Source organism: Echeneis naucrates, chromosome 24, assembly GCF_900963305.1.
Source record: "Echeneis naucrates chromosome 24, fEcheNa1.1, whole genome shotgun sequence".
NCBI lineage: Eukaryota > Metazoa > Chordata > Actinopteri > Carangiformes > Echeneidae > Echeneis > Echeneis naucrates.
The window spans coordinates 5,695,436-5,710,697 of NC_042534.1; the positions used below are offsets into that span (position 1 = coordinate 5,695,436).

The window sequence follows — 15,262 nt, forward strand, 5'->3', positions numbered from 1 at the left end:
ATTAACAGTGAAAGGAAACCTTTTGCCGTGTCTCAACTCACCTAACGATTAATCACATACCTTTAGGCACTGTATTAAGGACCTATGATAACTGGAGTGGCCTAATCATTTGCATAGCCAAGGGCATGATCCATCCCTGTGAGAGCCAACCAACTGTTAAAAGCTTATTCCCTCTCTCTGTCTGCTTCACTCACATAGTGTTTTTTCCTTGTGTGTCTTTTAAATGTTTTTTTGTAGTGAGTAAAAGTGTGAAAATGGCCCCCCAAGATGCATTTTTTAAAATCTGTATGGAGCTTCCAAAAAATGTGCCTCCTCATTACAATTGACTTTTGCCATTTTTTCATCACAAAGATCTCCACCATGACAACTCAGACATTTTTGAGGATGAATTTTGTCCAATCAGTGTCACTATGGCAACGTCAGGCATCAGGTGAAAGGGTAAGCAGTTTGATCCTCTAGGTAGGGGTAGACACATGGGGGAACAAACTTGGTTATATTTTCCAGTCAAACTGTAATGGTATCACAAAGGTATTGATTAGTAAAATTGTTTAGCTAAATAGAATTTTAATGAACTTATGAGGCTCTTTTGAAATCTGTTCGTGTTTTTGCTGCACCAAATGGTTGATAATGTGGATTGTGATGGTGAGGCTCTCTCTCCTTGGTATGCATCAGAATCATCATTCTCTTTCCCAAAACCAACAACAATGACCATAAAATAGTGAAAAGAGAAATCTATTGTGTCAGAATGACTTGATAAATAAACTATGTGCTTATCTTAGACCTTATTAAAAATTCAAGGAATTTAAATATTGGGCTGGGTGTTATTTTCTGCTGGCACAGTCCTGAGACGTGATATCTAATATTACGTCAAGGTTTAGTCCCTTCAGAGTGCTTTTCAAATGAATTTTCTGCTCCACGTCACTGTGGTTCAAGGCCTCCACAGCTGTCCTAATCAAATAGGAAACCTTGAGGAGCGTTGCAGATTGAAATAACATTTAATTGTGTTGCACCGTGTCATATTTGCCTTGTCCACCCATTCTTGACACACTATTCAAGCAGTAATGGGTTAAATTGGACAGCCTAATGTGGTATAATACAATAATTACACGCATATGATGGCTCAACAACACGCGGCTGCATCAAGTGAAATTTTTTGTTGAAATCGTAGATATATTGTTGTAAAACAACTGAAGGCAAGTCTTAAACTAAAAATTCTTATCCTGACCAATCTAAATGGGCCCACATTGAGATACAGTGCTTACAGGTTAATATGACTTAAATGACAGTAGCTTGCAGGAAAAAAAGATTCACCGCGTATCAAATTCTGTAATGTGAAAGTGATAATTAGAGTGAGAGAAAATCCCTGCTACGAGCTATATGAGATGGGTTGAATAAGAAGGAAAATGAAAGGCATGCAAGCAAGAATGAGAGCGTGTGTGTGGTCAGCTGGTGCAGCGAGTCCCATGACCAGCTCTGCAGTGTGAGCAAATATCACAGCAAGTGCATGGAGTATAGGAAGGTAAAAGGATTTGAAGTGGAAAAGCAATGAGATGGGGAAGTTTTCAATCCACAAACAGCAGCACCAGTGTTTGTCTAACGGGACAACACAATGCTGGCAGTAGCAGTGGGAATCAACCAGACTCTCTTACCTTTGCCAAGTGGGAATTGATCCATTTTGTGAATGTCCTCTTCTGCACTGCCTCCTGCTCATCTGTAAATCAGAGCCCAGAGCATCACTATCAGACACATGCAATAATAAACGAAGAGCAGATTAAAAAAAACAAGCTGCCCATTGTCTATTGTTCTGAGAGCTGATTGGGTTTCCAGAGCTGGATGAGGACACTATCTAACTTTGGTGTTTCTGAGTGCAATCACATGTACTCACACCTTACACTGATGTAGTAAGAGAAAGTATTTGACATTTAAAGATGGCATTTTCACTGGCTGGACTCCAAGTGTATACAGAAAAACCTGCTCTCAAAAATGCTCTTTAGATGACAAGAGGGCGGTGGATCTTTTCTGCCACGACATGTACCCCTTCTGTGATCTATCTAAGAGGCTTTTATTCCTTTCTGATTGCCATTCAGGCCATGAACCTGTGGCTAAAATACTGTTCGGTGCAATGATCATGCCACATAAAGCCACCCTTAGCCTAAGTGTACTGATTTACCTACATATGGAGAATGACATTGTCTGTGATGTCGACAGCAATAAAGCCCATTTAACAAACACACGATCAATTGCATCAATGTTCACCTAAAAAGCCACTCAAGTTAAATGAAAAGAATCCATAAATCAAGCCCTGTTTCTCATATGTGCTTATGCAAACATTTATACAAGTAAACACTTACACAAATATTATGGTGATATATTACAAGTGAATGTTCTGCAGGCTTTTTGGGACCAACTAATGCATCGCTGCTGTAATCGATCATTTCATTGTTGCCTCTGCAATAAAAACTGGGACTTCAGCCATATTAACAAATTCATGTGCAGCTGTCACACATATCCCATTATAATATACACAACACAGATGTATAGTCTAGCTGGGACTTTAAGGAGCCTAACATGTACAGTGATTGGCACATGTGACAACATTTTTTCTGTCCTGTCTGCATCACAGAGCAATATCCTTGAGATAAGCATGTTATCAGTGAGAGAGGACGTCTAACACAGTACTTTCCTCTGCCTTAATGAAATATGCTGACGCTTTGATTACACTCAAGTTGGTTAGTGTGTCACTGGGTACTCTGGGCAGATGAACACTCAGGGATGTGTGTGTGTGTGTGTGTATCAGAGAGGTGTGCGTGGGGAGGGGTGTGGGGGATTGATTCATACATAATGCAGATATATTCACACATAGTCATACGTGCTACTGAGCTCTTCTTCCTTCTATGAATTAATCTTTTGATTGGGTCCAGAAGTAATCAAATATTGATGGGTGGTAATATTGGATGAGAATGAGAAAGAGTTAGCTCCCTGTGTCCTACAGCAGGAATGCGTGTGACAGAGTGTCTGCATGTACGTGGTACACCAGCCTCTCAGTCTCAGGGACGAGGTGACTTTGAACTCAGCGCACACACAGTCGCACTTTGGCGCACACATGCAAGCCTCACATTCTTTCAATATCACAAAGGGATACAGATGTCCTCAGCAACCAAGCGTTGGAGCAGCATTTTAACACACTTGATTACCTGCTAGTGTTGGCCTGCATCATCATTAGTTTCATCTATAGCCCCTGAGTTCCCATTTAAGTCCCTCCCACAGTGAAGATGACCTTAATGGAATACCATTCAAATATAGTTTGTTGTCTCAGAGGCTCTTTCCCCTTACAAATTGTGAAAAGACTGCAGAAAAGAAAGGAAGGACATGCACAAACTTAATAAAAGCAAGCAGCGATGCAATTGTTCTAACCCATTCTCAGCTTTGCTCAAACATGATAGATGATTTGACAATAAAAATCCACAAAAATATCATCTGCAGTAAGGCAGCACGGGACACAGGTAGCCAGAATGCAGCAAGCAGGGTGTCAAAATACAGACAGGCACACTGCCACGGGGTCAGACAGGGAGATAAGGAATCAAACATTTTGACAGTCTGCCTGCTGACGCATGCAGGGAGCTGCTACTTCTCTGCTTGGTATGTTAGCTTCACCTGCCGTAGAGCAAAGAGCTCGGTGACCTCAACATACATACAGTCAGACAGACAGACACACACACACACACTGTTCCAAGGTGGAAACACCCCCTTTAACTGTTTCCCTTACAACACACCACACCCACAGTCCAAAAAAATCTTCCTTGCAGGGAAGTCTTGAAGGAAATTGCACCAGAAAAGGCACACTCTCACATACAGGCACGTAGAGTGCATACTGCAGTGCCATGCTAATTGACTAATTGACACACACACACATACCATCACAGTCCACACATGCAAAATGACAAACACATTGTCTACTTTCCTTCTTTTTCTCTTTCCCATTATAGCAGGGGACACACAGCCATGCAAATGCACTGTGCCACTTACCGCGGAGATAGTGGTACAACCCTGTTACCAGGTTGAGGGATGTGTTCCTTTTTGGGGAGGCTTCGCCCCCTCCTCGTTGTGCCATCTTGTACCCCTGACTACGCCTCGATTCCCGCCTGTTTTCATGGGGACGTAGAGAGGACATCCACGGCAATACCTAGTAGAGGCTACACTTGCCCTTGCTCCTGCCCTTGCTGCCTCTTCCCCTCTTTTGGGGAGCTGTCTTTAAATCGCCCCCTGGAGCTCCCGAGATGACAGTGGTGGAACTGTTGCTCTGGGGCAAAGCACGGATGAAGGTTTTACCCTCCTGTTGTCCTCTTGCCTCTTAGGTTTTGCTGTCCGCTGTTCTGTCCTGCAGTAACGGGCTGCAGAGTCAGTCAGACTCAGTGTTTTTTCCTGCCTGTTAAGCAGCTTGGGAGTGTGATGCAAAGACTGCTTGTGTGTGTGTGTGTGTGTGTGTGTGTGTGAGTGAGAGAGAGAGAGAGCAGTGCAGTGCCGACTTGCCTCAGCATCAATCTTGCTTCGTCCTTTTCTCCTGCTCTCTTTTCCTCTCACACACTCTCTCCCTCTGTCTTTCCCTCCCACGTTCTCTCTCTCTTTCTCTCTCAATTTCTCACTGTAGGCTGCGAGAACAATCCACTTCCCTCCACTGGCCAGCCAATCAGAGTGCGTGGGAATGAATGATGTCACAGCAGCGCTGTCCTGATGCGAAGAGAGAGAAGTGAGTGCTGGTGGGTGGGTTGAAGGGGACCGTTTAGCAGGTTAGGAGGGGAGGAAAGTGGTAGCTCTACTCTCCCAGCATCATGCACACACGCTCAGCCACAACATCAGGACAGACATGCAGGAATTCCCTTCGTGTCCCTGGTAGTCCAATACCCCTCCTTCCTCTGTCTCTCATCCACACAGAAACCATGCAGTGTTCTGAGGCTTGAAGCTTTCTACTCTATAGAGCCTGCAGGGGAGCAGACTATCTCTGGCAGTCATCCTGTCTGATCTGCTGCTGTATTCTTTTCAAAAAGGTTCCTCTTTCATCTCAACTGGTCTCATAAGCTACATCTGTGTGTTTGCTTTCTCCAGGGGTGGGAGCTCTGAGTATAACAGAATACATGGAGGAGAAAACTATATCTGAGCTGAGGATTGAATGTCATGCAGCATGGGACATACACGGTATCTGCAGTAAGAGCTGGCTTTAAGACTCTAGAAGAAAGACAACAGTGTTAGTTGTTTTTAACCAATCTTCATTTAGATACTGTGCTACTGCATATAAAACTTTACCGTCAAATCAGCCCCCCCCCCCCCAAAAAAAAAAAACCCCAACATATAATCATTTAACTTTTATTCATCTCAAATCTAAATAGACTCTCAGTCGCTGTTATTAAGAATCAAACCTGAATTATTTGGCCAATATTGCCCCAATCCCTTCCGCTGCTAACATTACAGAAGATACTTGTGTTCCAGCACAGCCTACTTTTCCCTTTCTGCATTATATCTGAATTTCCGTCTGAGCTATGCTCTCTTTTATTCAGTCCGTCCATTTTCCCGTATTTTTCCCGATCATTTTCTCTAACACTCACACATAAACACACAAATATCCAGGCAGTAAAGCTCTGGCAATATTAAAAGCACTAGGCTCTTCTTTGAAACCATATACAGAGAGTTTCCTGGTAGGCAATATTCATGCAGAATAGCGTGTTAGGTCTTATATCAGCCTTAAAGATGAAAGGAGCATTCATCATTTGTGTGATTTTCTCTTTTGTTCTTTGGGGTCCCCCCCATAAGTGATTTTAATTATGAAAGTCATCAATAACCAATGGCAGCTGTCATCCGCTATCTGTCTGCTGATAATGACACTGCTGCCACTCCTCCCTTTAGCAGCCCTGAAACTGGCCGTTATAGAGCCATCATTAGTCCATTTTCTGGACCCACCTTTGAAACTAGCATCTGTCAGCATCCGTTTTACATTTCTGTATATGCAGCATGGTTACTGTGAATGTGGGTGAGTGTGTGTACATGTGTGCAGTTATTGTAGCTAGACTGACTAGACTGGAGGAGTTCAAACTAATATTCATGAAATCTTCACTGAATGCACTCTAAACTAAAAAAAACATTTTTGTATGACTGATGAACGCTAAAGCCAGGGAGGCAGTCACATTGCACCAAAATTGTTTGGTCTCTTACAGCCAGACAAAAATCTATTGTTCTTTAGCATACTGCTGTTTGTGCAGCAAAAACTTAGCCCACACATGAAAATGGTAAATGGTGCAAGTAATGGAAGAAACCCTATTGACTGTTGAAGACACTTTTTTTCTGCTTTCTGCCACATAAAATGTGTCCAGTAAATTATTTCAGCAGAGCTACACTTCAAGTCAAAGGTGAACAATATTTAAGGTGCTGAACTTGTCAGTGATTATGGATTTATACTGTAAGGAAGGAAGCAATAGAAAATAAATAAATAAATAATAAAGGTGGAAATCCAAATCCAGATCATTAAACAACAACATTTTTGTGGATACATTTCAATAGTTCTTCAACTTAGCAGGAGCACATCACACAGTGAGAAAGGCTGAACCTCCCTGGAGAGCTAAACTATTTAGAAAAACAACCCCGGGACAAAATCAAAACAAGATGGTGAGGGACTTATTAGGCTTCACCATGGGAGTTGAAAGAAATGGAGGGCAAGCAGGTGCATGCATGCACTCTCTCACACACACACACACACACACACACACACACACACACACACACACACAACACAATAAGCTGAATGGAGACAACTGTTTCCACGTTTACTCTATGTGTGAGAACAGAACAACAGACTCCTTTAGGCAGCAGACTTCAGGAGTGTTCCAGTCTGTCCAAGAGAGAAAGGAGGGGGTTGGAGGGTTAAAACAGACTGAACCTCAGCTGGTCTGGATCCCTAATGGAGCTCCTGGCAGCCCCACAAACTACTCGATCCCTTTCTGAGGTTGTGGAGGTTGGACGTGGGTCAGCAGCTAACGCTCACACAGGTATGTCTGCGGGGTGCAAGGCTTCGTGAGGAGAGGAGGAACAGCCTGTTTTCTGCCATTAAAGGAAAAACAAACAGCCTCCTGGAGGGTGGAGTAACGCTGCTTCTTCTCATATCATAATTTATTCACCCTAAGGATATTTGGGTTTGCTTTCTGAGCAGCCAAGACGCCTTGTTCAGTCTTGTGAGTAGAGTGAGGAGGCACAATGCCACCTAGTGGATAAGAAACTTCAAGTATGTATGCAAATTCACTTTTTAAATGTCTGGTCTGCAGAAATACTGTACAGAGACTGGCCAAGACAAGACAGGACATGTCAGCACAGTAAAAATGTGAAAATTGGCCCTCTTCTGTACTTCACCATCTCCAATCTCCCTTAATTTATTAATGACTTCACAACTCAGCAGTGATTATAGTTGACCAGATAGAAGCTGACACTTCTCCCACCAACCAGACAAGGTTACACACTCTGCTGCTGTGTATTAATTTAGTAATGCATTAATTAAATTATGTCATCTCAACATTATTCAGGCTGGTGCCTATCTTAATTCGAAGAACAGTGTCGTACCCTGCTGGTATGAACTGCTGAAGGGAGAGTAAGAGGCAGCACTGATATCATGTTGGGATACAGGAGTGTTGTTTTTTTTTTTTAGGTTATTCAACCATAATGCATCTTCTGCAGCAGTAGGACATTAATGGAACATGCCTGTTAAAGCTATCATGCACTAAATGGATGGCTTTGTCGTGTGCGACAGAGGTACCCTGTAATTGCACCATACGCACACGCACACATACAAAAACATTTCACAAGCATGCAGCCAACGCACACACTGACACACCAAGTGATTTTGGTGGCTTTTTTTGTCCCTCTTCTCCTCCCAATGGCTTCCTTCCACTTCCTGAATCGAGATCCTCTTTCAACCCAACAATTTCTAATTTAAAAAACCCTTCTCTGCACTTCCACAGGCGTGCTTTAGCTGTAATACTCAATAACACCCTCTATCACACCCTCAGCATCTCCATTCTCCCATCACACAGCCATTCAGCCTCTCCATTCGCCATCCCACTTCATTTACACCACATTTTTACCAGTCTCAACATAAGTGCTGAGACGGAAGTCCAAATGCCAGCCCATTAGCATAGCTAATTACATTTCAGTAATAATGACACCATATTAAAGAGTGTAAGAAGGGGGAACAAGTCAAAGTGATTATCAAAACAGCCTCTTTCCTCTTTCAAGCACCATCACTCTCTTTTCAGTAGCAGATGTGCACAGAAGGTACTTTGTCGTTGACAAAAATGTCCAAATATCACAGTGTTCATTAGAGTCAGGCCACTGATACAGTAATTTCAGCACCTGCAGAATTGGCACACACGCATGTGCACATGCACGTGTGAGCGCACGCGCGCACACACACACACACACACACACACTAAGCTATGAGGCAGATGAGAATACCAATTATTTAAAAGGTTAAACATGGGTATTTATGATTTTGTAGTAAAAATAAAAAAATATTGTAAATTTTACTCATTTTATTAATTTCTGACTTAGCTACTGGACTTAGGAACTCAAACACTAACTCAAATACTCAAATAATCAAATACATTTTACTGTTCTGCATTTCAGATGGGGAAAAACAAACATTCAGCCCAGTAAAACCTGACTTTAACACCACAAACACAGAGAATGGATGTGCAGTTAATACAAAACATCGATTCCACTAGAGTGACGGTGGGTCATATCAAAACACAAGTGTTCAGTTCCACTAAGAATTAGAAAATTCAATTTGGCTTTGAAAACATTTTTTTTTTTTTGCTTGAGCTTTCTCTGCTGCTCTCTCTCTCTCGAGTGTGTGTGTATGATGATTTAGTGTGTGTGCCCACGTGATAATGGGAGTGCAGGAGTGGGTCAGACAGTCTAAGCTCCTTATCCAGGTTCAGTTGCCCACCACACATCACAGGGACGAGTAAAGTGAAAGGACTGGCGTCAGCACACTAAATAAATCACTGTGGCCAGAGCAGCAAATTCAGTTATAAGTCTCATCTTTGCTGTGAAATAAAAACAGGAGCTGGAACAGAGCCAGAATCATCCACAAAATCCTGTCACACACAACCACTTGAGTCTATTTATGCTTATCCAGCTGGGACCATTTTCTGTTTTACTGAAAATGAATATAATAACAATTCTCTTGCAGCTAGCAGATGAAAACCTTTTGTTTTATTCATCAACCACCTGTCCAGTTAGCAATGTCGCTCTGCAAAGGCATTATTAATTTCCTTGACATTTCAAAAATATCACCTGAACGCTCAGGCTTTCTTCTTTGAGCTTTCTTAAATTATTAAAGGACGGGGTTATGCTGTTTCAGGTGGCAGGTTGTGCCTGGAGCAGGAAGCCTTAGAGTGAGAAAGCACCATGGGGGACAACATAACAGGAAATAGCATTTCATAGATATGGCACATCCATTGCTTTGACTTTTATTGAGGGTAAATAAAAAGGGGTGATGGCCATCCTCCTTCAGGGATATTCATAACACAGTAATTGAATCTAGGAAGAATAAACAATGACATAAAACTGCTGTAAAAATGCCTGATTTTTTTCATTGATATGTAGAAGATGACTGAGCTTTTCTAAACAGGATAATAAAAATGAGCCAAGGAAGATTGTGTGTACTTTTAATGTTCTTTTTTTAGAGCGATGGATAATTTGAAAATATCAACTTCTGTGGTAGGCCCAGCCCATCTGGCACTGCGAGCAGATAAAAAAAATAAAAATAAAATAAACAAAAAAACGGAATTACCTATTTCACTTCTAATTTAGGTATGCTGAAATCATTATGTTATCTGTCCAGCTGACCTCTCAGAGTTTAGGGCATCACAACGTGACCTCTATTCAGGACCTACACCTAACCTTTGAGTGCTAAATGAGCTGCCAGAGGCAGAATTTTCCACCATCCAATCACACAGTGGCAGGTGAAAAAAGCAGACAGGGGAGTCTGTGGGCGAAAGATAAGCAAATGCATTCTCACTCAAACTATTATAAACAGAGTCTGAATGTGTCTTGGGGTCAAAAGCTCAGGTGTTTGTATTTTTATCTTTGGAGACATTGTTCGATACATCCATCAAAACTATCTGATACCCAATTCTGACAGAATGCACCAGAGATAGCGGAGAAAAACTGAAGGAACTGTGTCATGAAATCAGGTGTAATTGTGCCCTTTGTGAATGTAATGGTCCATACGGGGCCAATGGGACCTTGCACTGCAAAATCCTGTGAAGACACCTTTCATTATAGCTATGAATATTGTTTGTGCAGCCAGTCTCATTAAATGCTTTTTGTGTTGTGTAACATTTCAGGCAATTTTCCTGGTGAAGATCACCTATATCAACAGAATTGTCAAAAAAAGAGGGATAACTCTTTTGTACTTATCATAAATATAGACTTGTGTCTGTGTGTGACTTATACTTGCTTTTCCTGAGGTGTATTTAGATACTGTGACCTTCATGAAGGTGCGATCTTTCAAAGAGGGTTCAGATTATCTCACACCTTGCCCACAGTCCATATTGTTTGGTTGGGTTCCCCAGTGACCTAATCTTGTGATGTGTCACTCAACCCCTCACTGAATGTCAGGTGAAGAGAGATTATAATCTGATCTGCAACAGAAGCTGTCACTGACAAAGTAGCACGGACTGAACACATCTATGACTGAACTGAGCACATCTATTAGTGCCGGAACACACACACACACTATTTTATCAAACATGATGTTCTGTTAGAAGCTGACCCAGGCATGGCCAATAAACCCACAGGGTGAAAAAGGCCTGTGCTGGCTGTCATGCGACCGCCACTATGGCAACGAGTTATAATCACAATCTGGGAAAATAAGGAGAAGAAGCAGCAGAATAAAAAACAACTCACACTGCATCTCTATGACACACCGACTTCATGTTAATGGCTTGGTGGCCTTGAAGACTTGCTCTGGGTCTCTTTAACCACTCTGCTAAACTGACTCCCAGTGGCGTGATGGCAGGCAAAAAAAAGGATGCATCACAGCTATTTTTAACACTCAGTGTTTGTTTCCGTGTCTGTGTGTGAGTGTGGGCATATGCATGTGTGAAGCCGGGGTATCCAGAGCTGCAGACGATAAATGGTGGTGTCAGAACTAAACAGGAGGCTGGCATGGCTCAAGGTGACCGTCTGCTTCGGCCTTCCTTGGCTGCGGCCGAACCACAATGTCGCCCCTGGCAACAGGATGTCACCCTGGCCCTGTGCCAACCTGAGGATCTGTGCCAGTCCCACTAGCAATCAGGAGCTTAAAAACTGGTGTGTGGGCTTCCTCTGTTTCTCCGCCCGTTGCCCACTCTCATTTTCTTGCTTTTCCTGCTGCTTCTCTCCTCTCTATCTCGTCCAACCAGCGCTCTCAGTGTAGCACTCATGTCTTCCAGACATGCTGACCTTGCCCTACAGCTTCTCTTTCTCAACTTTCCTTTCTGCTCAGCATCTTCCTTAACCAAAATAACATTATCAGGGGATTATAAAATGAAATTGCACTGCATATTTCCATAAATGCAGTCACTCTGCTTTGCGCTCCATACCCAACAAAGCCTGGACCAACTGAGAGACTCAATGTGTGGCTATCTCTATCTGCATCATCTGATCAAAAACATATTTTCAGTAAAAGATTATACCCAGCCTATACACATAATACTCAAGCAGGTGTTCCCACAATGAAATTTAGCACACTTTTCCAATTGATAAGCCAGCAGATGCTAAAATATTCGGTGTAGGTGAATGCATGCATCTGCCGCCCACAATGGAGAAAACAGGTGAAAAACTGAAATAGTAAAAACAGTGCATCGATATTCTCATTAATGAGAGACAACAAACAAGCAAATTCCGCAACATATGGAGGAGTTCAGGCTGGGAGGTGTTCAAAGCGGCCTCGCTGTTCTGTGCCATATGGTGTCACTAATTGCTCTTTTTTCACTGCGACAGAGAGGTACACCAAAAGAGATGGTTGAAAGGACAAAAACACAGTCCCAAAACTGGGGCAAAACTTCTGATTGCTCTGATGTTGCATTGAGCAGCTACTAACAGCTTCCAAATTGAGCCTGAAGGGAGTGAAGTTTATTTCATGCTGTCTGGTGATTTGTGGAACGTGGCTAATTTGAGAAAGTTGTTTTCACTTGTGAGGAGTAGGAAAATATGTTAATCTAATCAGGCTTTAAAAGACATACCAATGGTAATAGATTGCATATATTTATCTAACAAGTGGCAAGAAAGTTTATTGAAACCAAATCCCCCCCCCCCAAAAAGTGAACATTAACAGATACACACCAATTTATGAACAATTACCACACTGAAGAGGGGTGATTATTGCAGTCCTCAGAAATGAAGAGGAAGTCGCCCTGATCAAATGCAACATTCGTTAAATTTAGAGCTGTTGTTTGGGACCAAGTTTGTGTCTTCCTAGACAAACACTGCTGATATCAAAGAAAAGAAACGGTTATGTTACGTTACACTTCTGCTATGAGCCATTTCATGTTCAGACCAATGAAAACAACAAATGTTCCTCTTTGATTCTTACAAAAGTGTCTTGATGATATCATCACAGGTTCAGCTCTCATCTCCCATGAGATGGACATCAACCAGGAATCAGGCATCAAGTAAAATGTCCCATTAAATTAGTTCCCATGCTCTCCTTGTCAATACACTAATGCGATCATGAACTCACAGGAGAAGATACACAGCACAAAGAGTGAGGGCTGAAAAAAAAATTTAAATAAAATTAATGTCCAACCGATTCCATTCACACCACAGCAGCATGCCAGACTTTACGTACGTTATAATGCAACTCAAGGCTAAAAGCAGAGGCCACCCCATGAAATTCAGCCTCCATAAACACTGTCCATGTGGCCATGTTGGGGCCACATGTGGCTATGCTAAAGCCACATAGTCCCCACAAATCCCCTATCCATCTGTATAGATAACCATGGCAACAAGGCAGGTTTTGTCTGAGATGCCGTGAGACAACAATACAGCAACTGTTCACAGATAAAGGTTTCAGCAGACACACCCCCAACCGCTGGCTCAGTCAGGAATATTTTTGGAAAAAGCCACATTTGGAGCAAAACTGTGGGGATACAGCTCGTTCTTTGGCCTTAGGCCATCAAATATGACTCGTGAATAAAGCTACAAGCAGCAGACATGTGGTGGCATATTCTCTCACATGGCTTTTTAGTTTGCAAAGATATCAATAAACACCAAAGTTCTCTGGTGTACATAAATATTATGCAGCTTCCCAAAACAATGGCAGAGGACGCTACAGCCTAAGATAGAATAGATTTAATTCTCCTTGAATATGTATCTGCATCAACCCGTCTTCACGGTGGAGAGACAGCTTAGGGGGCTGCTTCTAAAATTAGATCAATGACACCACAATCGGGATTCAGTGTGTGCACCCACACCTGCACAGATTGATGCAGAGGAGCCACGTGGCTGGTGATGCTGCTCTCAGCTTTCACAGGAACTGCCACCTCAGAGGCCAAACAGGGAGCAGCCATATTGGATCTTAGTTCTGGTGTCACCTGACTTTCCTGCTACTTTGCAAGTGTCATTAACCTGATCCTGTCAGTATGGACACGTAGATGGCCTGTTTTACAGTGAGGCTTTGTGAAATAGTTATAATACCAACACAAAACACTTTCATTATTTGACATCTGGGAAGGGAAAACTTTGATTAATTGCTGATATCTACTGTAAATACCATAGGAAATTGAAAGAAAAGTTATAGCAGGACTGAGATAAGATAAGAAAGCCAGAAATGCTTGTTTGTATGTACCAAAGGTAGGAAAGAATAAACATTGTGTAGCATCTGTTTAAGTTAGCTGTGTAACTTGTCCTAGTGTTTAAGCCATTAATCATATGTGCTGTGGGCTGAGAATATGATTGACCGGCAATACAGCAGAGTTAAGAGTGAGGAATAGACTTCATCCTGTCAGCTCCTCTGAGGATTAGCTTTGCTTAGCTTTGTCTCCTTCCCTGTCTCCCAGCAGACAAAAATACATACAGACATACATATTCACATATGTGTGCACATACACGCCTGTGAACACAAACACTGCAAATATGCGCACATTAGCACAGACAGTATGTGAATATGAAAACCATGCAATAATCAATCTTTCACACACTGGCTTAACTTAAATTCATTTGCTTTCGGTGTCTCAGTTGTAATGGCATCAAACTTGCCTACTGCATAATTCTATGCACGGACTACTAGCAACATCAATATCTGCTCTCTATGAAGGGGGGAAAAAAGCCACTGAAAGTAAAGCAAACTAAAGCATTGAAAGCAACTAAATGTCAGACAAAGCATAATTGATAACCTAAAAATTTCCAGTGAACTTGAGAGCTGCTTGACATTGCAAAGCCCATTCAGTTTTGTCCTTCTCATACCGTTCACAAGCTGCGCAAACTTGAACTTCAACACTACAGTCATTACACTTACAGGGTCATGAACAGAAAGGAGAACGTGCGCTTGAGGAATTTTACAGTAACAGTGAGCGTACTTAGCTCACACTGTTTTGCTGTGTCATGCAAAAGGCCAGGTCACCTCTAAAAACACTGCAAACCAAGCTGGAGCAGAGTGAGTGAGTAAGCATTCTACACCTACCTTGCAGCTTCTGCATCACATTGGTAATATCCCTTGTACAATGTCCGTATCGCTGCGGTGATGCCATGCTGTTGTCTTGAGGTCACCAAAGTCACGTCCCTACTCCTGTGCATCACCTTGGCAGAGCTCTCATGCACTGATGTGGACTCAGGATTGGACTGCAGCAGGCTGGTATCTTCACACTGACTGCAGGATATCAGGAGTGAAACATGCCCATGTTGCTCTGCTTCTCCTCTCATGTCATCCCTGTTGCAGTAGCAGTCTGCAATCCTCAGACTCAGTGTAGCTCCTCCTCCGATGATGATGTAAGTGCACAGGGTATATCTATGAGAGTGAGTGTGTGTGTGTATTGAACATCTCAGAGGTCCCCTCCCTTGCCTGAGCCTTTTACTTCTGCAGCCAGGACAGTTCACAGCTTCCTTGCCTGCATGCGCTGCCACCTGCTGTCCAATCAAAATCAATAGCTTTTCCATCTCATTGAGACATTTAGTTCAGTGGTTGGCCAGGTATCTTCTCATGCCTGCTAGAGTAAGAGGTGTGTATGTGTGTGGAGGA

At 42.5% G+C, this 15,262-nt stretch overlaps 1 protein-coding gene across 1 annotated transcript in view; it reads right to left on the minus strand.

Moving 5' to 3' along the window:
- Positions 1 to 14,758, minus strand: part of syne1a (spectrin repeat containing, nuclear envelope 1a) — a 115,748-nt gene extending 100,990 nt beyond the window's left edge. The window contains exons 1-2 of the mRNA XM_029497094.1: positions 14,708 to 14,758; positions 1,650 to 1,711 (exon numbers count right to left, since the gene is read on the minus strand). Coding sequence (XP_029352954.1) covers positions 1,650 to 1,711; positions 14,708 to 14,723 — 78 coding nt within the window. The 5' untranslated portion in view covers positions 14,724 to 14,758. The remainder of the gene's footprint in view (positions 1 to 1,649; positions 1,712 to 14,707) is intronic.
- Between the last annotated feature and the right edge of the window lie 504 nt (positions 14,759 to 15,262).